Source organism: Chiloscyllium plagiosum, unplaced genomic scaffold (assembly GCF_037043375.1).
Source record: "Chiloscyllium plagiosum isolate Xiang-an unplaced genomic scaffold, Cpla_swu_hap1 HiC_scaffold_16, whole genome shotgun sequence".
Taxonomy (NCBI): Eukaryota; Metazoa; Chordata; class Chondrichthyes; order Orectolobiformes; family Hemiscylliidae; genus Chiloscyllium; species Chiloscyllium plagiosum.
Window position 1 is genome coordinate 81,242,369 of NW_028270154.1, and position 26,478 is coordinate 81,268,846.

The 26,478-nt window shown below is 44.7% G+C and overlaps 1 protein-coding gene across 1 annotated transcript in view; it reads right to left on the reverse strand.

Moving 5' to 3' along the window:
- The window catches only part of LOC122556946 (matrix metalloproteinase-21-like), a 41,576-nt gene extending 18,481 nt beyond the window's left edge, over window positions 1-23,095 (reverse strand). The window contains exons 1-3 of the mRNA XM_043704186.2: window positions 22,937-23,095; window positions 13,867-14,542; window positions 3,841-3,980 (exon numbers count right to left, since the gene is read on the reverse strand). Of these exons, the coding sequence (XP_043560121.2) occupies window positions 3,841-3,980; window positions 13,867-14,542; window positions 22,937-23,095 (975 nt within the window). The remainder of the gene's footprint in view (window positions 1-3,840; window positions 3,981-13,866; window positions 14,543-22,936) is intronic.
- Between the last annotated feature and the right edge of the window lie 3,383 nt (window positions 23,096-26,478).

Genomic DNA, 26,478 nt, shown 5'->3' on the forward strand with positions numbered 1-26,478 from the left:
AGGACTGTTTTTCTGCAGACCTTGTTGAGACCACACCCAGAGGTTTTGTGTGCAGTTTTGGTCACTTTCCCTGAGAAAGGATATACAATAGAGCAAATGCAGAAGAGGTTCACTAGGCTGACTCCGGGGATGGTGGGATTGTCTTATGACATGAGATCTGTTTGGCTGAGCCTGTATTAACCAGAGTTCAGAACGATGAGAGGGGAATCTGATAAAATTCAAAGAGGCGGGACAGATTCAACACTGGAAGGATGTTTTCCCTGGTTGGGGGAGTCTAGACTCAGGGGTCACAGTCACAGGATGCAGCTTTCAAGTCCTTACCCAAATGGTGTCATCTGCTAAATTGCAGCTAAATTGCGTATTTAAGACAATTTAGGACGAGCACCCGAGGAGCAGGAAAATCGACGTTTTGGGCAAAAGCCCTTCATCAGGAATAGAGGCAGGAAGTCTCCAGGGTGGAGAGATAAATGGGGTTGGGGGGTTGGGGTGGGGGAGGGGGGGGGTGGGTGGGGAGAATATAGCAAAGAGTACAATAGGTGAATGGGGATGGGGATGGACTATCACCTCCATCCCCACCCCCATTCACCTATTGTACTCTTTGCTACATTCTCCCCAGCCCCCCCATTTATTTCTGCACTCTGGAGACTTTCTGCCTCTATTCCTGATGAAAGGCTTTTGCCCAGAACGTCGAGCTTCCTGCTCTTCGGATGCTGCCTGACCTGCTGTGCTTTTCCAGCACCACTCTGATCTAAACTCTGGTTTCCAGCATCTGCAGTCTTTAATTTTGCCTAATTTAGGACTGAGATGACCTCCTTCTGTGCTATACCATTCTGAACTTGGCTGGGGCTGATTTTTGGAAGTGCACACTGTTGATAATAAGACCATATGATATAGAAAGAGAATTAGGCCATTCAAGCCACCGAGTCTGCTCCGCCATTTATAATCATGGCTGATATGCTTCACAAGGAGAAAGTGAGGACTGCAGATGCTGGTGATCAGAGTCGAGAGTGTGGCGCTGGAAAATTACAGCCGGTTAGGCAGCATCCAAGGACCAGGAGAATTGACATTTCGGGCCAGAGCTTTTCACCAGGAATCCTGATGAAGGGCTCTGGCTCGAAATGTCGATTTTCCTGCTCCACGGATGCTGCCTGACCGGCTGTGCTTTTCCTGCAAAATGCCCTCGACCCTGATATGCTTCATAACCCTACTCTCTTGCCTTCTCCTTGCATCCTTGATCCCCTTCCCAATCAAAAACCTATTTATCTCTGTCGTAAATACATTCAAAGACTTGGCCTCCACAGCTCTCTGTGGCAACGGATTTCACAGATTCACCACCCTCTGGCTGAAGAAATGCCCCGTCATCTCGGTTCTAAAGAGTCATCCCTTCACCCTGAGGCTGTGCCCTCGGATCCTGGTCTCTCCTACTCACGGAAACATCCTCTCCACACCTACTGTAACCAGGCCTGCCAGTTTCAAGGAGATCTGCTTGATCCTTCAAAACTCCATCGTGTACAGACCCAGAGCCCTCAGTCACTTCTCACATGACAAGTTCTTCATCCTCCAGATCAATGTTGTAAGCCTACTCTGGATTCCCAACAATTCCAGCACCTAATATCTCTTGAGATGGCCAAGATAGGGGTTTCAACTGATACTCAATTTAGCTGCAATTTAGCAGATGACATCATTTGGGTAAGGACTTGAAACCTGCACTAGAATAGCTGCCTAGAGAGGCTGATCATCACTTAAAATGCCTGTTCATGCTCTACAAGGAGGCTACTTATCTTTGAGTCAAAGAGACGTACAGCACGGAAACAGACCCTTCAGTACAACCCGTCCATATCGACCAGATATCCTAGCCTAATTTAGTTCCACCTGCCAGCACTTCACCCATATCCCTCTAAACCCTTCCTATTCATATGCCCATCTTGATCCCCTTCCCAATCAAAAACCTATGCCCATCTAGATGCCTTTTAAATGCTATCATGTTCCAGCCTCCACCACATCTTCAGGCAGCTCATTACCACGATGCCCATTCTAACACTGACTATTTGGCTAGGAGTGAACAAAGAATTGATATGGATTCCAAGCAAGGCTGAAAGCAATGCTCGTCACTTCATGATCACTTGTTGCTGGAGCAGCGGAGACCATCTCTGAAATACACTAGCTGAAAATGTGTTGCTGGAAAAGCCCAGCAGGTCAGGAAGCATCCAGGGAACAGGAGAATCGACATTTCGGGCATAAGCCCTTCTTCAGGAAAGAGGAAAGTGTGTCCAGCAGGCTAAGATAAAAGGTAGGGAGGAGGGACTTGGGGGAGGGGCGTCGGAAATGCGATAGGTGGAAAGAGGTCAAGGTGAGGGTGATAGGTCAGACTGGGGTGGGGCGGAGAGGTCAGGAAGAAGATTGCAGGTTAAGAAGGCGGTGCTGAGTTCGATGGATTTGACTGAGCTTGTCCTCTTTCCACCTATCGCATTTCCGACGCCCCTCCCCCAAGTCCCTCCTCCCTACCTTTTATCTTAGCCTGCTGGACACACTTTCCTCATTCCTGAAGAAGGGCTTATGCCCGAAATGTCGATTCTCCTGTTCCCTGGATGCTGCCTGACCTGCTGCGCTTTTCCAGCAACACATTTTCAGCTCTGATCTCCAGCATCTGCAGACCTCACTTTCTCCTCTGAAATATACTAGGAGACTCTGCAGCACACTTTGTCAAGATTTCCCTTACACTGAAGCAACATTAATACGAGTAAAATTCTGCAAATTTGGTTTGACATTTTGGTTTTTATGGTTTGACTCTAAAGATTCAGTGCAGCGCCAGTCCAACTTGCTAAAGGAGTCTCTCGGAGAAAGGGATAGTGAGGTTATTGTTTGTCTTGGTCTGGTTGTGAAATGGCACGGACGGTGTATATGGTCAGTCAAACCAGCACCAACTACTGCAGGAGGAAGGGCAGGAAGTACACAGAGGCAGCTGGTGTCTTTCCCTGCTGGAGGTTAAAGGCTCTTCTATCCTTCTCTATACCAGAGCTTGAAGTACAGTATCTGAGAACCTCTGTCTCTGAGTCACCCTACTGTGTGGTTGCTTGCTGCTTGGGAACTGTGCACCTTCTGTAGATGTGAGGAGCCCACCAGTAGTGCTCCATGGGCAGCATGGTGGCTCTGTGATTAGCACTTCTGCCTCACATCACCAGGGACCTGGGTTCGATTCCAGCGTCGGGCTGTGTGGAGTTTGCACATGTCTGCGTGGGTTTCCTTCCACGGTCCAAAGATGTGTAGGTTAGATGAATTGGCTGTGCTAAATTGCTCATAGTGTTCAGGGATGTGTAGGTTAGTCATGTGCATTAGTCATGGGGAAATATTGGAATCTCTGCAGTGTGGAAATAGGCCCTTTGGCACAACAAGTCCACACTGACTGTCCAAAAAGCATCCCACCCAAACCCATCACTCTACATTTATCCCTAACTAACCCATCCCTGGACACTATGGGCAATTGAGCATGGCCAATTCACCTAACCTGTGAGTATTAGAGTAGGGAAATAGATCTGGGTGGGTTACTCTTCGGAGGGTCGGTGTGGACTTGTTGGGCTGAAGGGCCTGTTTCTACACTGTAGGGATTCTATGAAAAATTGTGACTGCATTGAACTTACAAAGATTAGTAAATATGGATCAAATCTGAATGCAAAATATGAGCTTTCAAACAAAAGCATCTTACATCACCCACACCATATCTTTACACCCTTTAACCAAAAGTACTGCCCTGTGATGCTAAGGCATTTTACTCCTACAGTAATGTATAACAAAAGGAAAAGAGGAAAAGGTGGGGAAAAAGGATAAAAGACAATGAAATACCGGAAGGAGACTAATGCCCTGACCGTTGTTGGTGACAACAAAGTGTTCAGCATCGTCAAAATGGATATCAGCCAAGTACCAAGCATGGGCGAAGATCTGTCCAGTCCCATCAAAGTCCTGAGAACAGCCGAGGTGTTGCCCTGGAACACAAACATAAATCTCTCTAAGATATGGTGTCTATTTTGGGAAGCCTTAAGTGCATGTGGTAAGTATTCACACACACACACGCGCTCACTGAGGAGATCCCCAACTGGAAGTGTTGTAAGTCAAAGGCAGCACGGTGGTTCAGTGGTTAGCACTGCTGCCTCACAGCGGCAGGGACCCGGGTTCGATTTCAGCCTCGGGTGACTGTCTGTGTGGAGTTTGCACATTCTCCCTGTGTCTTTGTGGGTTTGCTCCAGTTTCCTCCCACAGTCCAAAGATGTGTAGGTTAAGTCAATTGGCTGTGCTAAATTGCCCATAGTGTTCAGGGATGTGTTGGTTATGTGCATTAGCCAGGGAAAATGTAGAGTAATAGGGGAATGTGTCTGGGTGAGTTGCTCTTCAGAGGGTTGATGTAAACTTGTTGGGCCAAATGGCCTGTTTCTACACTGTAGGCATTCTATGATTCAAAGCAAACAGTGAGGCCAGTACAGAAAATGATTTTGTCCTTTGCTCGATTAGTGTGCAGAAACAAGATCATGGCCAAGAACAAGGAATTCTAGTTGTACCCAGGGGCAAGAAAATCTGTTTAATGTTGTCCAGTCATCTGCTAGTTTCTGAGCTGTCTCATTCGGATCTGATACCTCTCTTTATTCAGAATTGCAAGTGTATGGAAACACATTGTGTTAAGCTCCTGAATACAAATTATAAATCAAGAAGTGACATGGTTTTCTCACCACTCTTGAGATGTATTTCCCTCACTTCTCAGTTGCTATGAAAATGGAGGAAAGGACTCCCAGCTAACAATGGCACATGATGGGGGAGAGAACAGAAATAATTGAAGCTCCAGTTTGATAAATTAATGAGGAGTGCAAGAAGTAATATTGAGATTTTATTGGAAACTACCTGGAAAGTGAAAGTTTCTGAGCTGCTGGGACCCTTGGGAACATCAATCTGAGGACAAATGATGCTAAGAAATTACCACCTAACTTTACTGAATAACTTCCTCATATTCCTTTCTTTTTTCCATTCATCCATCCATCCATCTCTTGTATCTATCCCATCCATCTGTTCATTTATTCATATATCCTCTTCAGAACAAGCCCATCCTGGATATAATGGCTTAGTTCATGAAAAGCAGGTGTTATCAACAGTAGTCAAGATTAGAGTCGTGCTGGAAAAGCACAGCAGGTTAGGCAGCATCCGAGGAGCAGGAAAATCGACGTTTCGGGCAAAAGCCCTTCATCAGGAATGAGGCTGGGAGCATTGGTGATGGAGAGATAAATGGGAGGAGGGTGGGGCTAGGGAGAAGGTAGCTGCGAGTGCAATAGGTGGATGGAGATGGGGGTAAAGGTGATTGGTCGGAGAGGAGGGTGGAGCGGATAGGTGGGAAAGAAGATTGGCAGGTAAGACAGTCACGAGGATGGTGCTGAGCTGTAAGGCTGGAACTGGAGTAACGTGGGAGGAGGGGCAATGAGGAAACTGATGAAGTCCACATTGATGCCCTGAGGTTGAAGGGTCCCGAGGCAGAAGATGAGGCGTTCTTCTTCCAGGCATCGGGTGGTGAGGGAGTGGTGGTGGAGGAGACCCAGGACATGCATGTCTTCAGCAGAGTGGGAGTGGGAGTTGAAATGTTCGTCCACGGGATGGTGGGGTTGATTGGTGCGGGTGTCCTGGAGATGTTCTCTAAAGTGCTCTATGAGAAGGTGTCCAGTCTCCCCAATGTAGAGGAGACTGCATCGGGAGCAATAGATACAATAAATGACATGTGTGGAAGTGCAGGTGAAACTTTGGGGCTTCATTGGAGGTGCGGGGGGGAGGTGTGGGCACAGGTTTTGCAATTCCTGTGGGGGCAGGGGAAGGTGCGGGGAAGTGAGGGTGGGTTGTCAATAGTAGTACACTTGCCAACTTTAATGGCATTTAAATTGGATAAACATATGGATGATCATGGAATAGTGTCGGTTAGATGGCCTTCAGATTGGTTTCATAGATCAGCGCAACATTGAGGGCCAAAGGGCCTGTACTGCCCTGTAATGTTCTATGATCTGTGTTATCTGGGCAACACTGTATTAGGATAGGTTATATGATTGGAAACAGAGAAACATAGAAAATGGGAGCAGGCCATTCAGCCCTTTAAACCTGTTCCACCATTCAATCTGATCATGGCTGATCATCCAACTCAGTACCCTGTTCCCCGTTCTCCCCCATACCCCTTGATCCCAATAGCCCTAGGAACTATATCTTACTCTTTCTTGAAAACATTTAATGTTTTGGCCTCAACCAGTTTCTGTGGCAGAGAGTTCCAGAGGTTCCCCACTCTCTGGGTGTAGAAATTTCTCCTCACCTCAGTCCTAAGTCCCATGTATCCCGATACTGTGACCCCCTAGTTTTGGACTCCCTGGTTATCGGGAATATCCTTCACGTGTTTACCCTGTCTAGTCCTCTTAGAATTTTATAGCTTTATTCAAGATCCTACCTCAGTCTTCTAAACTTAAGTGAATATATTCACAATGGAACCAATTGCTCTTCATATATCAGTCCGGCCATCCCGGAAATCATACATATGCCTAAATGACCAACTGGGGTCATGCGCTCATCATTTAGGTCCCTCACAATGCTCACTTGCCTTGTGTCAAAGGCCTTTTCCGCTTTAGTGACCTAGCCTCCAAATGTTACAGAACATCTTTAGTCTGAGGATGCCAGAACATCTAGCATAGAGATTATACTCCATATCCTTTGTCCATTGATGTGGATGCTCATTTAAAGGATAAACAGAGACTCATCTTTTTGCCAGCTTTGTTAAAACTGCGGGTCTAAGGCTTAGACCAGACCAAATTTAGGCTGGAGCTATGGCAGAAAACCATCAGAAGAGCTGGCAAGTCCATCAAGTAAAAATAACCTCAGTTGCCGATTAAAACAAAATATTAAAACCATGCATTTTTTTAAGAACGCAAAATAGTTGAGGCAGAATATCTGCTGATTAATAGTTGGACAAAACAGGACCTGGAAATTTGTGTATGCGGGTTGTGGGAGTGGGATGCAGACACTAGAGTCTTTGGAACTGAACAGTGAGCTCAGAATCTCACTAGACATAATGGAGCCCATCATGAAGTCTTGTGTAATAACAGGCGGCTGTCCAGTCAGTAGGTTAGGATTAGTAGCAGGATCAGAATTCTGGGCCTTGTGCAGGATGGGAGAGGCAGTCTGGGGGAATGAGTCACAGTGACGCCAGTGAGAACAATCAGGGGAAGGGAGCAGCGATGAGCGGGGTGCCAACAGGATTGTGAAGAGATTGATTTGAGATTCAGGGTGAGGACTGGGGCCAGTTGGGGGTTGAGATCAAATATATGAATGGAGAGATTTGTTGATGGGGGGATTGTTGCTGGGTGTATCAATTCACGTTAGAACAGGGGCGGGGTCTTGAGCAGCAGTGATGGTCAGGGGAGATTGCTGGCCATTTTGAACTTTAAGGTAGGTCAGGAGCAGCACTCCTTCTTCACCTGACTTCACAGACAGGTCACTCACTCATTGTTTTGGTTATCAGGCATTCATGGGGGCTGGTTCCCCTGAGTCTAAAGCCCATACAGTTACTTGCTGTATCAGGCCACAACTAATTGTGGGGAGTGCACCTCAAGCAGACGTAAACCTTGCCTTTGCAGATGCATAGAGCTGCTTGAAATATCTATAAAGGATGATTCTTATTTCCCTTCCAATCCTGATGGATGTTGTACTTTCAGCTGGACATGTCTAAGTCCTGCTGTTCACTACTTTGGCGGCTTAGTGTAGCCATTAATGCCCAAAAAGGATGAGGTGTGGACAAGTCAATAGACTGTAGAGTCAAAATATTGACCATTTCGCTTGTTATTTTTTAGAGAATCGTTCATTCACTCCTCGGGACATTGGTCCAACTGATCAAAATCCCTTTGTAATCTGCGATAAAAACTTCCTCACGTCCACTATAGCACCAATTCTGGAAATATCCGCAAACTTACTAATCCCCCAGGCTTCCTATATTCTCATCCAAATCATTTATATAAATGACAAACAGCAGTGGACCTATCACTGATCCTTGAGGAACACCGCTGGCCAGGAGTTTGATTTAAATAAATGCAAGGTATTGCATTTTGTTAAGATAACCACAGGCAGGACTTACACAGCAAATGGTAGGGCGTGTGTTATGGCACAGAAAGACCGCGGGGTTCAGGTACAAGGTATTGAAAGTTGCATCACAGGCAGACAGGGTGGTAAAGAAGGCGTTCAGGAATGCCTTTATTGCTCAGACCATTGAGTCTAGGAGTTGGGATGTCATGTTGCGGTTATCCAGGACCTTGATGAGCCAACTTTTGGAATACTGTGTACAGTTCTGTTTGACCTGTGAAAGGAAGGGAGAATTGGAGAGGATGCAGAAAAAGATTTACAAGACCGTTACCAGGATTGGAAGATTTGAGAGAGGACAGGCTGGATAAGCTGGGACTTCTCTCACCGGAGGGTAGGAGATTGAGGGGTGACCTTATAAGAGGTTTATAAAATCATGAGGGGCATAGATAAGGTGAATAGCAAAGGTGTTTACCCCAAGGTGGAGAGTTCAAAACTAAAGGGGATAATTTTAAAATGAGAGGAGAAAGATTCAAAAAGGGACCTGAGGGGCAACAGTTTCACATAGAGGGTGATTTGTATGTGGAATGAACTGCCAGAGGAAGTGATAGGTGCAGGCACAGTCACAACATTTAAGAAAAATTTGGACAGGGACATGAATAGAAAATGCTTAGAGGGATATAGGCCAAGTGCAAGCAAATGGGACAGGTTTAGTTTGAGTTGGATCGAAGGGTCGGTTTACTGAGCTGTACGACTCTATGGTTCTCTCGTAAAAGAGTTAGTTTTTGTCATTATTGCATTGTCTGTGACTTCCCCAACTGATGTTTAACTACTACATTGATGTTTTAACAGCATCTGTCACCCTTTAAAATGTTCAAAATATGATAAACACAGCTAACTATTTTGGTTTGGATTTCTCCAGTAAATATTCCTATCTCAAAGGCTACGAAATATCATACTTAAAAATCACACAACACCAGGTTATAGTCCAGCAGGTTTAATTGAAAGCACTAGCTTTCAGAGCATTGCTCCTTCATCAGGTGGTTGATGAAGATGAAGAAGCAGTGCTCTGAAAACTTGTGCTTCCAAATACACCTGCTGGACTATAAACTGATGTTGTGTGATTTTTAACTTTGTCCATCCCAGTCCAAAACCTCCAAATCAAAATATCATCGACTAAAAAAAAACTAGAAGTTTAGAATCTGGATTGTATGTGAATAGCAGAAAGACAAAATCAATGGAAATATGAAGGAGTACATGAGTAAAAACTTGCATGATGATTGGAATGATGGTGTCCTACTGGTTAAAGTCAGTAGATTTATCAATTTGGGACAATTTTCCAGAGGAAACCCACACAGGCAAACCCAGATCCCTGATGCTGTGAGACAACAGTGCTAACCTCTGTGCTACTGTTGCTGTATATCACTGTGCTACTCAATCTGAAATGTGCACCATATGCCAGCTGTATTAATGCCAGATACACTGCATGTGCTTCATGCAAATAACCATGTCTCAAAGTCTAAGGGGATTAGTCCTCAGTAAGATCCTAGGAGCACCTTTAAGTCAGAGGTTCCCAGCACAATAAGTCAAGGAGAGTGCCTGATGTCAGTCCAGATGCTTGGGCTACGGGTAGGGTCAGGATCAGGTGTCTGTGCCTCTACAATCTGGGAAGTGGGCCACAGTCCAGTGAAATCAGTCTAGGGGAGTCGGAGGACATCAGTCAGGGAGTTTGGCACCTAATCAGTGAGGAACCTGTTTGATTATCAGTTGGGGCTGTCTCTTCAAATCAGTCACTGGGTGGGACTCAGTCAGTCCTGGGGCTTTACCCACTAAATATCAAAGTGGGTGGGGAAGCTGTTAGTAGGGGCCAATGCTGTGGGGGAGGGGGAGGAATCTGGGAAAATCAATTTTGAGATTGTTGGCTGAACGCAGAGGGGATAACACTTGTGAAGTGGGGGGCAACACAATATATAAATGGGGGTGACGTTAAAGCATGGGAGAAAAAGCAGTATTGTGGGAGGGCGAATGTCAGTCAACAGCACACTGTCTTCAAGTCAGGTGAGGGGGGGAAGGAGCAGTGGGCTACTATAACTGGCTCGTAACATCTAAGGCCGATGTCTAAAGAGGAGAAATGAAGAGTTATGTATAAGTGGTTTGGATGGGAACACAGGGAGGTGCAAAGCCGATGGGGCTGGTCAAGGGGTGACCAGGAAGGGAATGTATACATTTGGGGGCACCCCAAGGATAGGAATCTGAGCCTGAGACTCACTGAGTGAAGTACAATTGCTGGTTCCTTCCATGTTAAGAGCAGGCAGTGGAGCTGAAAATGGCTGCCTCTTTACCTGGGGTGAAGGGAGGGGTGAATGTCTCAATCTGTGAGGGAGGAGCTTCACTTCCAAATGATGTGAGGCTCTTCAAAAGGGCAATAGTGAATGACACCCCGTGAGAACTACATTCACGACTTGCTAAGGCGTGAACCAACTGTGTGGCCAAACCCCAGGCCCTCTTCACGACATCGTACAGCATCGAGAATCCTGCTGTGACGATCAAGCCAGTGTGTCTGGAATATGCCCCTCCTGCTCTTTCGATGCCAATCTTTCTCTTTGTTCCAAGCCTCCCTGTTGTATGATGTTATGTGATTTTGAAGTGTAAGGGAACTAGGTTTTGGATCGTAAACAGCACATTGTAGATCAGTTTGGCTCATCATGCAGAGGAGGTGGTCACCGTAGAGTTCTTCAAAGACAATAACTTCTGCTCTGGAGGCCAGTGCCTTATGTTATAATGTGTCTTTTCTGAATGGAGGTCTTCTCAGATTTGGCAGTCCTGAAGCCGACCAGCTGTGCCAGCTTTTCTGAATGGATAAATTGATGCCCACTCCTAATTTTCCAGAGGGCCATCAAGAGTCAATGACATTGTTGTGGGTCTGGAGTCACACGAAGGCCAGACCAGGTGAGGATAGTAGACTTCCTCCCCTAAAGGGCATTATGGAATGACATGGGTTTTCCCCACAATTGACAATGGTTTTCTGATCACAACATTCCAGATTTTATTGAACTCAAAACCCACCCTTTGTCATGGTGGGATTTGAACCTACATCACTAAAACATTACTTGGGTCTCTGGATTAATACCTTACTCCAGACTGATGAATTGGTCATTTTCTTTCTGACCGTAGGTGCAGACATAGCTTTAAAGGATTGGCAGAAGGCAATCCCAACAACAGTGCAGCAGGGAAGGAGTTAACCTGGCCTATATACTTCAATAATATTATCTTACAAAAAACTGTCCAGGACTATCAGTAATGTATTATTAACTGCTCTGAGAACTCAATAGGAGAGTGAGGTGGAGTCAACCTATTCTAAAAAGTGGCGGCAGGTAATTATCTCTCATATTTCTTCTTTCTTTCCCACTTTTTTTCTTCCCTTTCATCCTTGCTCAGCACGTCGAGTTGTGCAGTCTGTAAAACAAGCTTTTAATGAGGTTCATTAGCACAAATGAAAGGTGGCAGCTTGCACTCAGTGTGACTGTTTTGTACACCTGCAACAAATGGCTGCTCTCTAAATCCGGGCCAAGACTATAGTGCAATACTGACGGAACGCTCTGCGTGCTTTGGCAGTGCAGTCTTTCCAGATGAAAAGTTCAACTGAGATCTCTCAAGTGAATATATGTTATCCCCTGACATGATGAGGAGCAAATGAGTTGGCTTGGAGCTATTGGCCAAAATGATTCATCCGCCGACAGCATTAAAGATGGGTTATCTGGTCAGATGTCCTACTGCTGTCTATGGGAGCTTGCTCTGTACAAATTAGCAGCCAGGCTTCCTACATTCCGACAATGACTGCCTTCCAAAACTACCTTGTTGGGCTGTATACAGCACTTTGACATGCTCTGGGATCTTACATAAATGCAACAGATGCTGATCTCCAACGTCCACAAAGCATTCCAACTCAAGTTGTAAACCCAATGTCTAATCGATTTCCCAATCCACAACCAGTACTTTGATTACATGAATGCAAGTTTGGATTGAGAATAAATTGCAATCAGCAAACTCCTACTCATTAGAAGTTCCTTTCTAGTTTCACAATCAGTGTGGTGATATTTTTCAAAAGCTCCTTTTTAGAGAGGCAACCTTTACTGAGATGTTATTTACGATATGACAATTACCGAGGGATAAATATATTCAAATTCCATTTAAAGATACATGTATTCTTGCATTAGAAATGTGACTTTCATGACAGTTGCCATCTTTTAAGATATGAGACATCCTGAAGTTGCCAATGTATAAGGTGCAAAGTTGTCCACTGTCTCTGACGCTACATGTGGAATATGCTTGTGATGTTGTACTGGTAATCTGGGCTGTCACTTTAAGACCTGTGGGTCTTGTAACTGGTTGCTGTGATCAGTTACAAGACAGTACTTGGTGTGTAAATCTTAGGCAGCAGGCCAGAGGAAAACAAAATGGAAAGGCCCAGCCTTTCTCATAAAATTTGAAACAAAGTGTGATATCTGATGTCTAATAGACAATTGTTAAACGCAAGATTACTATCAAAGGACAATTATTGCTGTGCAGCATTTAAGGAGTGTTTTAAAGGCTATTTATAGGATTATTTGACTCTAACCCAACACACTTTCATTCCGCCATTATATTTTGGCAGAGTGCTAGGGAACAAGTACTTGTCTTGTGCCAGATTCGACTGGGGAAAAGGATTAGACCTTGGGTTTACACCTTAGATTGGAATTCAGCCCAAACTGAGGTGACATTTTTTCCCTTGCCAGTAAAGGTCCCAGTCTAAATGAGTTGAAAAGCAGCAAGTACTAATTTTACACTTGTCCACATGCTCCAGATTGGCAGGCAAGGGATATGTTCACAACTGATGCTTTAGTTCAGGCCTTTTGATGCGACAGGGGAGAAGGATGCTTCACACACACGCATGCGCACACACACTAACGCACACGCACACACACACGCTCTCTCTCACACACACCACAAACTCTCACATACAGATACACACGCACGCACACACACTCTCTCTCTCTCACACACACACCACAAACTCTCTCTCACACACACCACAAACTCTCACACACAGACACACACACTCTCACCCTCTCACTCACACCACAAACTCTCACATACAGACACACACGCACGCACGCACACACACACTCACTCTCTCTCACACACACACACACCACAAACTCTCACACACACACACACACACACTCCCCCCCCCCACCCTATACAGGCAGATCCTTTCCTGCTGCAATATCAAATTTAAATGAGCAGGGTCAGGGTTCAGATTTTTTTTATTGCGTTAACTTTTTTTTAAAGACTAAAATTGCCCTCAGTGTACTTATGTTGTCACTTCTGACCAGTGGTTCCATTTATAGGGCACTACCATTGGGCTAAGCTATTTGGTGTAGGATCTTCTCCTATTTCCAGAGCCTTCCATTTTTTTCTATCAGATGGAAACTCATGCTAGGATGCAAATACCATTAACACTCACTGCTGTATTGAAGTAGGCACAGCTCTCAAGTAAGTTTTGGCGATAAGGGTCAGCAGGTTTTAAAAGCCTTGTGGGCCCAGCATACTCCCATGTTCAATCACATGCTTGCTGTCATACAATGAGGGGAGGTTAGTATTCCCCACTCTCTGCTTTTCCTTAACCCAGGAATTCTGACATCACTTGCAGTTTCTGTGCCAATCCCTAGCTTGGAGGAGACGGCTCTAATCAGAGATTCACCTGAGAACACAAGTAATTACTCACAAGCTCGCACGCCTAACGTTTACCTGTTCCGAAGCCCAGTTTAATGTCAATGTCAGCCGGAAGAGAAACCAAGTCCTCCTCGAACTCCAGTGGGGTCACCTCACTCCACATGCGGAAGGCCAGCCTCAGGATATTCTTCTGCTGCTCGATGCTCATTTGGATGGTGTAGGCCTCGTCTATCAGGCGCCATTTCAGCTTTCTCTTTGAAAAGCCCAGGCTACCTGCTGCTCCTCCCAAGATGTCCTGACTGTCCCGCTTTGCCCTGGCATGAGCCATCAGACCGGCAAGGAAACGTTTCTTCCGGACAGACTTTGGCCGGGTGCTATTGGAGCTGATTCCCGTGCTTTCAGGCAGAGTGCTGTCTGACTCGTTCCGGGAGGTTGTGTTGGAGAGCGAACTATTTACCGGCAGCATCTTATCGGGCACTCCACAACGAGGCATATTCATTACATTGAGGGTGGCATTGTCCAGGACTCCACTGGGGTTCAGGCCATTGGCTTTCTGGAACTCCTTGAGATTGCGAAGGTAAGAAAGTTTGTCCACGAGCTCTTCTGTGTCAGACTCTGCAGAGGGCCCTTCAGTCATGAGCTGAGGCGCATCTTGGGGTGCGGGGTTTTTCTCTTGTGGAACTGTGCCCCTCCCTGAAACTTGATGTTCCCAGTCAATGGGCTCACTCCAGCCAAATCTTGTTAAATATTCCTGCAGAGAGAATATTTTAACAATGCATCATGCTTAATTTTGCTTTTGATTTATTTTATTTTAACATTGCCTCAAAGAATAATGATTGATTAATTTATTGTTGCCATGTGTATCGAGATACAGTGAAAGGTCTTGTTTTGCTTGTTACACAGTCAGAATGTGACATACACAGTGCATCAGGGTAACAGAACAATGTGCAGAATACAGTGTTACAGCCTCAGTGAAGGTACAGAAGGTGAGACAGATCAGAATTAACATTTGAGAGGTCTGTTTAAAAATAGCAGGGAAGAAGCTGTTCTTGAATCAGTTTGTACATGTATTCAAACTTTTCTATCTTCTGCCTGACAGCTGAGGGTGTGAGAGAGTGAAACTGAGGTGGAAGGGGTCTTTGATTATGGTGATTGCTTTCCTGAGGCAATGGGAACTTTGGATGGAGTCAATGGATGGAAGTCTGGTTTGTGTGATGGACTAGGCTGTGTTCACAACTCTCTGTAATTTCTTATGAACATATCAGAAGTAAATGAAGCAAGAATTCTGTTGTTAATGTTATCTCTAGCCTGCAATTCATGAGAAAGATGTACTGGAAAGAATCTGTGGGAAAATGCTCTTGTTATGGCCCAGGTCAGAAAACCCTCAAAACCTTTCAAAAAAGTAGCCCGGACCCTAACTTTGCGAGTTGTTCTAAGCAGGTTGCTAATGCGGATATTCTAGGAGGGATGCAGCTGGCCCAACCACTTAGTTTTAACAGGTTTTGAGAAGATTTGTAGCTTAGGTTGATGTTCTGGATGTAGGTTTGTTCGCTGAGCTGGAAGGTTCATTTTCAGACCATTTGTCACCATTCTAGGTAACATCTCCAGTGAGTCTTCAGACGAAGCCTTCATCCAGAGGCTCATGCAAGATGTAACCTAGTATGGTGACGAAACATCTGAACATGACCCTTCCGGCTCAGTGAACAAACCTACATCCAAAACTTAGTTTTAAACAGTACAGAATTTAGTTGCAAGATTACCAAATGAAATACAAAGGTGAACAGAATATAGAATATCTTAACCTATCCAAAAACTGAACAAACTATCCCAACTCAATGATGCTGTTCCAAATACTTGCAACAATCCCCATAACCACCCTCTTGCAAAAAATGGAAATCTCCAACAGAGGTTCTTACAGGAGAGCTGTCAGACAGAGAAACAGATCTGCATGGACCTGCTTCTTTGAGTCCAGCAGCTTTCAGTCTACAGCCAGACTGCTAAAGACCAAAGCAAACTAAACCAGAGACAAGCTGAGCTGGGAGAACTGGCCACTCCCCTTACACTGCACAAGTGTTTTGTTTTTAAATTTGAATGCCTTTTTCCTGAGGCAGTATCTGTTAGCTATAATCAACTTGGCCCTAAAACCCTTCAAAATCTAGACCTTCTGGAATCACTGTTTTTATGACCTCTCTGAGAAAGAAAAAGCCCAAGGATAGCATAAAGGAAGGCACGGTGGCTCAGTGGCTAGCACTGTTGCCTCACAGCACCAAGGATCCGGGTTTGATTCCACCCTCAGGTGACGGTATATGTGGAGTTTGCATATTCTCCCCATGTCTGCATGGGATTCCTTTGGGTGCTCTGATTTCCTCCCACAGTCCAGAGATGTGCAGATTAAGTGAATTGGCCATGCTAAATTGTCCATAGTGTTCAGGAATGTGTAGGTTAGGTGAATTAGCCAGGGGAAATATGGAACAATAGAGTAGGGCAATGGGTCTGGGCGGATTAATCTTTGGAGGGTCGGTGTGGACTTGTTGGGCCAAATGACCTGTTTCCAAAATGTAGGAATTCTATGAATAACCTTGTTAAAGGAGCAGCATCGTCATATCTACAAAAACGACATTATGCTTATAATGGGAGACTAATTGTCTAATAATAGACTGGGATAATAGTATTGTAAATGACAGGGAGGAGAAGTTTCTAGAACAAATGTTTCCAGTCCAATGAGTAAGCAGGCACCGGGGTGGGGGTGGGCGTGGGGGGGTGGGAGAGGGTGCGGCAAGTTGATCAAATCTCAGTGAGAGAATATTCTGGGCAAAGGGGTCATTGCATGACAAGATTGAGGTTGCCTGCTTAAAAGAACAACCACTAATCCAGAGGGAGAATAATGAATTGGGAAAAATCCAACTCCAAAGGGGAAAGAATGGATCAGGCCACAAAAGTAAGAGTGAGAGATTGGGAGGAAAAATGCTAACTGAACACTGAGCTGCCTTTAGAGAATGGTCGTTCAAGCACAGTCAAGGTGTATTCTCTCAAAAGGGAAGGTAACATGAACAAATCCAGAGCACCCTGGATAATAACAGAAGAAAATGTGTGTTTGTTACAGATACCGGATAGAAATTCCAGTTGGGAATCAAGACGAGTATAAAAAGGTTCAGAGTGGAGATAAGAAAACAAACGATGGAAGCTAAAAGTGAACATGAAAACAGAATGGCAACTTACATGAAAGACTTTTCCCAAAGTCTTTTATAGGTATATAAATAGTAAACAAGTGGTAAAGGAAGGATAAGACTGACTAATAACTGAAAGGGGGATTTGAAAGTGGTATAGCTGAGCCATGAAACCCCTACAGTGCAGAAGCAGGCCATTCGGCTCATTGAGCCACACAACCCGACAAAGATCATCCCACCCAGAGCTAGCCCCTTCACTATCCCTGTAACCCTGCATTTCTCATGGCTAATCCACCCGGCCTGCTCATCCCTGAACAATTTAGCTTGGCCAATCCACTTAACCTGCATGTCTTAGGACAGTGGGAGGAAACCAGAGTACCTGGAGGAAGCCCACGCAGGCACCGGGAGAGTGTGCAAACTCCACCCAGACGGTCTCCCCAGGATGGAATGAAACACGGGTTCCTGGTGCTCTGAGGCAGCCCTGATAGCCACTGCGCCACTGTGCTGCTCTATTAAATGAATACTTTACATTTGCTTTCACCAAAGAAGAAGATGCTACAGAAACTATAGGGAACAAGGGTGGAGTTCAGATGCTGGGAGCGGGTACAAGTGATGAAGAGGAGGTATTGGATTCAAATGTGGAAACATAGCAAATAGGTGCAGGAGGAGATTCAGGCCTTCAAGCTTACTTCGCTATTCAATATGACCATAGCTGATCATCCAAGTCAGTATCCCATTCCTGCTTTCTCTCCATATCCTTTGATCCTTTTGGAATATCCCTTTTGGATGTATGTACTTAGGTCAATAAGCACTGGGAGCAGGTCAAATATATCCACGAATACTGGGGGGAGTGGATATTGTGGAGAAATTTTATGATTCTTCCTTAGACTCAGGGTGCAGTGGCAGGGGACTGGAGAATTGTAAATGGATATTCATGGCCTTGACCTCAGTGTACAGCGAACACTTTCAATACTTGTGAATGGCACAAAACGTGAAGCATTGTAAACAATGAGGAAGATAGGTTAGAACCCTGAAAAGACATAGGTGAGTCAATGTCGAAGAGTGTGGTGCAGGAAACGCACAGCTGGTCAGGCAGCATCCAAGGAGCAGGAGAATTGACATTTCTAGCATAAGCCAAAGGGCTCATGCCTGAAACATTGATTCTCCTGCTCCTTGGATGCTGCCTGACCTGTTGTGCTTTTCCAGCACCCCACTCTTCAACTCTGATCTGCAGTCCTCATTTTCTTAGAGGTGAGTTGATGGAATGGCGGGACAGGTGTGAAATGAAGCTCTGTCTGGAAAAATGTGAAGCGATTCATTTTGCTAGAAAGAACATGGAGGAACCATGGAAGACAAAGGGTACATTATTAAAGGGCATGCAGGAGTAGAGGGACCTGGGTGTGTATGTGCGTAAACAAAGAAGCATAGAAACTAAGTGCTAATTGGCCTTTCAAGCCTGCACCACCATTCAATACGATCATGGCTGATCATGCAATCTCGATATTCTTTTCCCACCCTCTTCCCATACCCCATACCCTTTAGCTGCGAGGGCCATGTCCAGCTCCCTCTTGAATCTATCTAATAAACTGGCTCCAACAGCTTCCTGTGGGAGAGAATTCCACATGTTCACAACTCCCTGAGTGAAGAAATTCTTCCTCATCTCAGCCCTGAATGGCTTACCCCTTATCCTTTGACTGTGACCCCTAGTTCTGGACTTCCCCAACATCATGAACATTCTTCCCACATCCAGCCTGTCCAGTCCCATCAGGATTTTATGTTTCTATGAGATTCGTCTAAATACCAGTGAGTACAACTCCTATCGATCCAGTCTTTCCTTATATGTCAGTCCTGCCATCCCAAGAATCAGTCTGATGAACCTTCGCTGGACTCCCTCAATATCAAGAATGTCCTTCCTCAGACTAGGAGACCAAAACTGCACACAATACTCAAGTGTGGCCTCATCAAATCTCTGTATAAGTGCAAAAGAAATCCTTAGTTCGATACTCAAATCCTCTTGCTATGAAGGCCAGCATGCCATGAGCTTTCCTCGCTGCCTGCTGCACTCGCATGCCAAACTTCAGCGACTGTTCCACCATGACACCTAGGTCTCATTGTACCTCACCTTTTCCTAAACTGCCACCATTCAGATAATAATCTGCGTTTGTGTTTTTGTGACCAAAGTAGATAACCTCACATTTATCCACACTATATTGCATTTGCCAAGTATTTGCCCACTCAGCCAGTCTGTCCAAGTCACCCTGCGGCCTCTTAGCATCCTCCTCACAGCACACACTGCCACCCTGCTTAGTATCATCTACACATTTGGAGAGATGGCATTCAATTCCTTCGTCCAAATCATTAATGTATGTTTGTGAACAGCTGAGGTCCCAGCACTGAATCCCTGCAGTACCCCAGTTGTCACTGCCTGCCACTCTGAAAAGGACCAGTTTATTCCAATTCTCTGCTTCCTGTCTGCCAACCAGTTCTCTATTCATGTCAGTACATTACCTCCGATGCCGTGAGCTTTAATTTTGCTTACTGGTCTCTTCTGTGGAACCTTGTCAAAATCCAGATACATAACATCTATTGATTCACCATTGTCTGCTCTACTGGTTACATACTCAAAAAATTGCAGAAGCTTTGTCAAGATTTTCCTTTAGTGAATCCACGCTGACTTGAACCGATTCTGTCCCTGCTTTCCGAATACTCAGTTATTACATTCTCAATGATTGACTCCAGCACTTTCCCCAGCACTGATATCAAGCTAACTGGCCTATAGCTCCCCATTTTCTCTCTCCCTCCTTTTTTTAAGCTACTAAAAGTAGGAGGACAGCCTGAACATTGTTAATAAGGCTTACAGTATCCAAGAGAGTACAAAAATAACACTTAAGAAGCTTTACATCATCCGGTACAAAGCAGCCCAATTGATTAGTATCCCATTAACTAACATCCATTCTCTCCATCACCGACACTCAGTAGCAGCTATGTGCACCATTGGCACTGCAAAAATTCACCAAGGCTCCTCAGCCACCACTTCCCAAACTCATGACTGCTATCATCTAAAGGATAACAGCAGCAGATTCAAACACCATCACCATCAGGTTTCCCTCCAAGCCACTCACTATCCTGACTTGGACCGTTCCTTCAGTGTCGCTGGGGTCGAAATCCTGGAACGCGCTCCCTAACAGCATCGTGGCTCCACCTACATCAAATTGATTGCAGCAGTTTAAGAAGGCAGCTCAGCACCACCTTCTTAAGGGCAACTAGGGATGGGAAATAAATCCTCGTGATGCCCATGTCCCGTGAATGAATTAAAAAGAGGTTATGTTGATTTTGTACAAGACACTACAGCTCATCTGGAATATTGCGTCCAATTCAGGATATTGTAGTTTAGGAAGAACAGGAAGGCATTAGAGAAAGTGCAGAAAAGATTCATGAGGCTGGTTTCAGAGGTGAGGAACTTCAATTAAGGAGAAAGTTTGGAAAAGTTAGCACTCTCTTTCTTGGAGGAGAGATAACTTAGCAGAAATTTGGTGGAAGCTTTCAAAATCATGAGGAGTCTGAACAGAGTGGATAAGAAGAAACGGTTCCCATTGGTCAAAGGATCAAGAACAGGAGGACATCGACTTAAAGTATTGGGCAAAGCAACAAAAGTGACATGAGAAAAACCCTTTTCACACAGCGAACGACCAGGTTTTGGAATGCGTTGCCTCAAAGTGTGGTGGAGGCAGGTTCACATGCAGGGTTATTTGGAGAAGGTAAGGGAATGGCACAAAGTGAAATGGTCATTCAGAGAGCCAGTGCAGGCATGATGCAGCACCAAATGGACTTTTTCTACCCTGGAACAATTCTGTGAACCTCCTGTCCATGTTATGTGGGTCTCAATTATCTTCAGATTTGAATTCCTAGCATTTTTCTTCAGTCACATTCTAGGAGTGCTAAATCCCTAGTGCGGCATTTCTGAGGGATCCATTTAAGGCCAGTTATGTAATTTTATGCCAAACTCATTGAGTGTCTTAAACAAGACCATATTTTCTATCGAGTCCAAATCTCTCAGAGTTCTTCAGAACAACCTGCCTGGAGTGGCCTTTAATTACCTATTTAATCTCCTGAGCACACTGTTGCATAACTGGCCTTGAGTCTCAAACATTATCAAGTAATATTTATCAACATCTCCAACGCCTATAACATTCTATGGGTGGCACAGTGGCTCAGTGGTTATGGGTGGCATAGTGATTCTGTGGTTAGCACTGCTGCCTCAGAGTGACAGGGACCTGGGCTTGATTCCAGCTTTGGGAAACTCTTTGGAGTCTGTATGTTGGGTCTGCCTGGGTTTCATCCGGGTGCTCCAATTTCCTCCTACAGTCCAAAGATGTGCCAACCAGTTGGATCGGCCACTGAAAATGTCCATGGTATCCAGGGATGCATAGGTTAGGTGGATCAGCTGTGGGAAATGTGGGGTTATGGGAGATGGTAGGGACTGGGTGTGGGTGGGATGTCCTTTGGAGGGTTGGTGTGGACTCAATGCGTTGCTACATTTTCCTCAGCTGCTCAGCTGGTAAAGCAAATGCACAGAAGTCCCATCTTCAGATTGTTTGTCTCTGCTTAATTAGCTGCTATTTCTGGAAGCTTTAATCAAGCCATTGTCAGTTGGAGGGAGACAAAGATCAGTTTTGGGGTGAGGGAGCTGTTGGATGCTGATTGTCATCTTTCATATAAGATGGTGATGAGTTGTCTTTCACAGTATTCCTACAGTGTGGAAACAGACCTTTAGCCCAACACATCCACACCGACCCTTCGAAGAGTAACCCACCCAGACCTATTACCTACTGCTGACTTCTGCACCTAATCTACAATCCCTGAACACTATACGCAATTTAGCATGGCCAATTCACCTAACCTGCACAACTTTTGGATTGTGGGAGGAAACTGGAGCACCCGGAGGAAACCCACACAGACATGGGGAGAATGTGCAAACTCCACACAGACAGTCGCCCGAAGCTGGAATCAAACCTGGGTCCCTTGCACCATGAGGCAGCAGTGCTAACCACTGAGCCACTGTACCACCTCGTGTTGAATCCTTGCTGACATTGTGTGTCAGTGGTCTTTGAAGACAGAATCGGGGTTGAGTAATGTATAATGTGAGCAGGGACATTCAGGATGCTGTCGATCCTGACAGGAGTCAATGACTGAGAAGGAGAAACCTGATCATATAAGGCAGAGCTTCTATTAAAGTCTATCACCTCTTCAAATGAAAGGGATTTTACTCCTAAACTTTCGCAGGTACATTCACATCCTCTATAAAGCGATGGTTGTGTTCTTATGCAAACTCCATGTTATAAAAAATCACACTGCAGAAACTGCGCTTAAAGTGTTGGTGATGTAATTGTGTTACAACCAACAAAGGATTTAGTAGTTCATGCTTTAGAAATAACGTTCCCAATTCATCAATTGCGTTACAGCAAATTTTGCTTTGACGAAACGCGTGTTATAGCAGAACGACCTATATATTTAACTCAAAGAGCGCAGGTGACCAAACGATAACCACAAAGAAAGAGAAAGTGTCTACAGGACAACACTATGCCAATCATGACTAGCAGGTTGCAGTTAGCAGTCTCATTGTTGCCCCAAGCACAGTGTAACTTCAGCGCAGTATAACTTCAGTCCCAGTACGCAGTTGCTCACATCCCCAGAGTCCTGCATCTAAATAAAACACAATTCTACATGCATTTCTCAATGAGTACTGTTCAATCTCAGTCAAGACCAAGGGTCAGCAACAAGACTACAATTAAAATGGGCAATACATCCAATTTCACTGATACTGGAACCTTGCAGCCTTGAAGTAAGCTGATACGATTTAAAAAGGATGCTCTGAGCTTAGCTTACTGTTGTCCTTGCCCTCCTCCCATGGACTGGGAAAAGTGGTCCCTTCTCTCTCCCTCTATCTCTCTCTTTCTTTCTTTCTCTCTCTCTCTCACCTCTGCGGTTCGGATGGTGAGGATACGGGGGGCTCGGTGCTTCTTAAGCTGTGTGTCGGAGTGATCCCTCTTCTTGAAGACTGGCTCCCCTCTGCCAGACATCAGCGCGGTGAGGTAGAACAAGGTGGCTCCAAGTGTGAGGGAGCTAGGCAGCTGCATCCTTGTGGCCCCAGCACTCCCTGTGCTCACAGCTCCCTGCAGAATCTCTGTCTGGCAGCTGGTCTGCAGGCTGACTTTTTAAGAATGATTCACCACCTCCCTCCTTTACTCGTTGCCAATGACGTTCAGTCAGAGCACGCCCACTCTCCTGAACTGATGAGAGGCAGGGACGATTAAAACTTAAAATGCGCGCTAGAAAAAATCCTTTGAACCTTTCCTACTCCTCTCTTCAAAGAAGGAAACACAATACACTTACTACTAAGGGCTCTGCTAGTTTAATTCCTTCTGTTGGAATCCAGCAAATTGCAGCTGGATATTTTCATAGTGATATAATGTGCAAGCACGTGTTGCCCAGGGGACCAGAAGGTGGCGTAATTAAATACCCAGCGCCAGCCACAATCATGTGAACTTGTATGGAACCTTTAGGTAAATGGTTTAGAAAGGTGCTTTATAGATAAAGGAGGGCACTGAAGATTGTCATGAGTATGGCAAGGAGCTAACATGTCCTGTTGCTGTACTCCACATTTGGAGTACTGCGAGCAGTTCTGGTCACCCTACAATAGAAAGGATATAATTAAACTAGAAAGAGTGTCGAAAAAATCTACTAGGATGTTACCTGGACTGGAAGGTTTGAGTTATAAGGAGAGGCTGGATATGTTGGGACTTTTCTCTCTGCAGCGTAGGAGACTGAAGGATGGTCTTATAGAGGTTGAGAGGCATAGCTAAGGTAGATAGTAAACAGCTTGTCCCCAGGGTAGAGGAGTCTAAAACTAGAGTGCATAGGTTTAAGGTGAGAGGGGAAAGATACAACATGGTGCAGACGGGCAATTTTTTCGCACAGAGGTTGGTAAGTGTTTGGAATGGGTTGCCAGAGGTAGTGATGGAAACAAGTACATTTGTCATTTAAGAAACATTTGCACAGGTACATGGATGGGATAGGCATAGAGGGACATGGACCAAACACGGGCAAAATGGGACTAGGTTAATTGTGAAAATTAGGAGGCATGGACAAGTTGGGCAGAATGGCCTGTTTCCTTACTGTAAATAAAAACATCAAGTGATTTTGAATGGAGATTTCAAGGCCAGTGTGATGTAGCGAAATTGAGGCTTTTTAGAAGTGACCAGGAGAGTGTGAAGACTTTATGAAGTGAGGAGGGTTCCTGAGCAGAGCTGATATTGCCAAAGGCCATAGCACAGCTGGTGGGGGCAGCAGAGATGTGAGGGTTGGAGAAAGAAAACACACGTGTCCTGAAGACCAAGACATAGGTTGCAAAGTTAGCGAGGAGAACATCTGAAAGGATTGGAAGGTGAGGAGAGGGAGCTCGAATCAACAAGTTGACGGTTAAGGAGTCAACAAAAGAGAAATTGTAATGAATGAGTGTGACTTGGTGCAGTATTGGGTATCAATGTTGGCACTGTATTTAGAATCAATCTCCTCTCAACCTTAAATCACTGACAGTCTCTAAAAACTAAAGAGGTCTATTTAGTTCCAAACAATGCAGTTAATCTCATTTTGTTTTCAACACTGTCGTTCCTAGACTGATTGAATGTATGCAGAATGGGAAAGTTAGACTTGGTGTAGAGTTTTTAAAATTTCTGTGCTATGATTTAGTAAGCTTCAAGGTTATAAGTTGCTCGAATTAACATAAACATTGCTTGAAAATGAATTAATTTAATCCGAATGAGGTAGATATGTGCTGGAGCATATGCTCAGTTAGACATTTTCCCACACTCTTCAGACCAGCCTGCTTTATTCCATGAATTGTTGGACATATGACCTCAGAAATGATGAGGACAACAGAACATGAAGGACATCAGTGAATGGAGTAACCCATGAGATTATATTATTGAGAAATAGAAGGACAAAGAAGGAAACTGAATTGGAAGCAATGAATTTCAATCTCAAATTAACACCCAGAGGGTGGTGCGTGTATGGAATAAGCTGCCAGAGGAAGTGATGGAGGCTGATACATTTACAGCATTTAAAAGGCATCTGGATGGGTATATGAATAGAAAGGGTTTAGAAGGATATGGGCCACCTGCTGGCAAATGGGACCAGATCAGGTTAGGATATCTGGTCGGCATGGACGAGTTGGGGTCTGTTACCATGCTGTACATCTCTATGAGTCTAAGTGCAAAAACTGAAGTAAAGTAAGAAAAGAATGAACTAAGAAAGGAGAGAGATAAAGAAAAAGCAGTATTGCATGGAGAGTGGAGATGGTCTAGTGGTTTATTGCTAGACTATTAATCCATAGACTGTAACATTCTGGGGTCCTGGTTAAAATCCCGCAATGGCAGATGGTGGATTTTGAATTCAATAAGAAACTGGAACTAAAGGTCTAATGGTAAACATGTTAATTGTCAAGAAAATCCTATTTGGCTCACTCATGTCCTTTAGGGAATGAAACTGGCCATCCTTACCTTGTCTAGTCTACATGTGAATGATTTTTAACTGCCCTCTGGGCAATAAATACTGTCAAAGCATGAATGAACAGTTTAAAAAAATGTAGCTTCCCATGCCTTTTCCGTGAAAGAGGTTGGCCGAACTGATGAACACAAGATGTATGGTTGCAGAAAAGACCTTAGCTGCACAGAAAATACTTTCTTTTCTGATATTCAGCCTGCATATTGTCAAAGGATCACTTTGCTTGAGGATCACTTTGTTGGAGAATCACTTTTCCCAAGGATCATCTTGCCTGAGGATGGTTTTGCCTGAAGATTACTGGAGGACTGATTATATTACACAGTTAATGATAGGTCTCTGGGGAATGTTGTCAAACAAAGAGACCTAAAGGTTCAGGTACATAGTTCTTTGAAAGTGGTGTCAGATAGACAGAGGGTTGAAGAAGGCATTTGGCATGCTTGGATTCATCGGTCAGAACATTGAGTGTAGGAGTTGGGACATCATGTTACAGCTGTACAAGACAATGGTGAGGCCACAATTCTGGTTCACCCCTGCCATAGCAAGGATGCAATAAAACTGGAAAGGTTGCCAAAAAGATTGACAAGGGTGTTAGCAAGACTGGAAGGTTGATTTTTAAGGGGAGTCTGGATAGACTGAAACGTTTTTCTCTGGAACGTCGAAAGCTGAGGGATGACCTGATAGAGGTTTATAAAATCATGAGGGGCATAGATAAAGTGAATAGACTAAGTGTTTTTACCCCAGGGTAGGTGAGACCAAAACAAAAGTGCGTACGTCTAAGGTGAGAGGGAAAAGATTTAAAAGGGACCCGAGGGACAACTTCTTCACAGAGAGGTTGGTGCATATATGGAATGAGGTGTTGGAGGAAGTGGTAGATGTGAGTACAAATACAACATTCAAAATACATTTGGATAGGTATATGGATAGGAGAGGTTTAGAGGGATATGGGTCAAATGCAAGG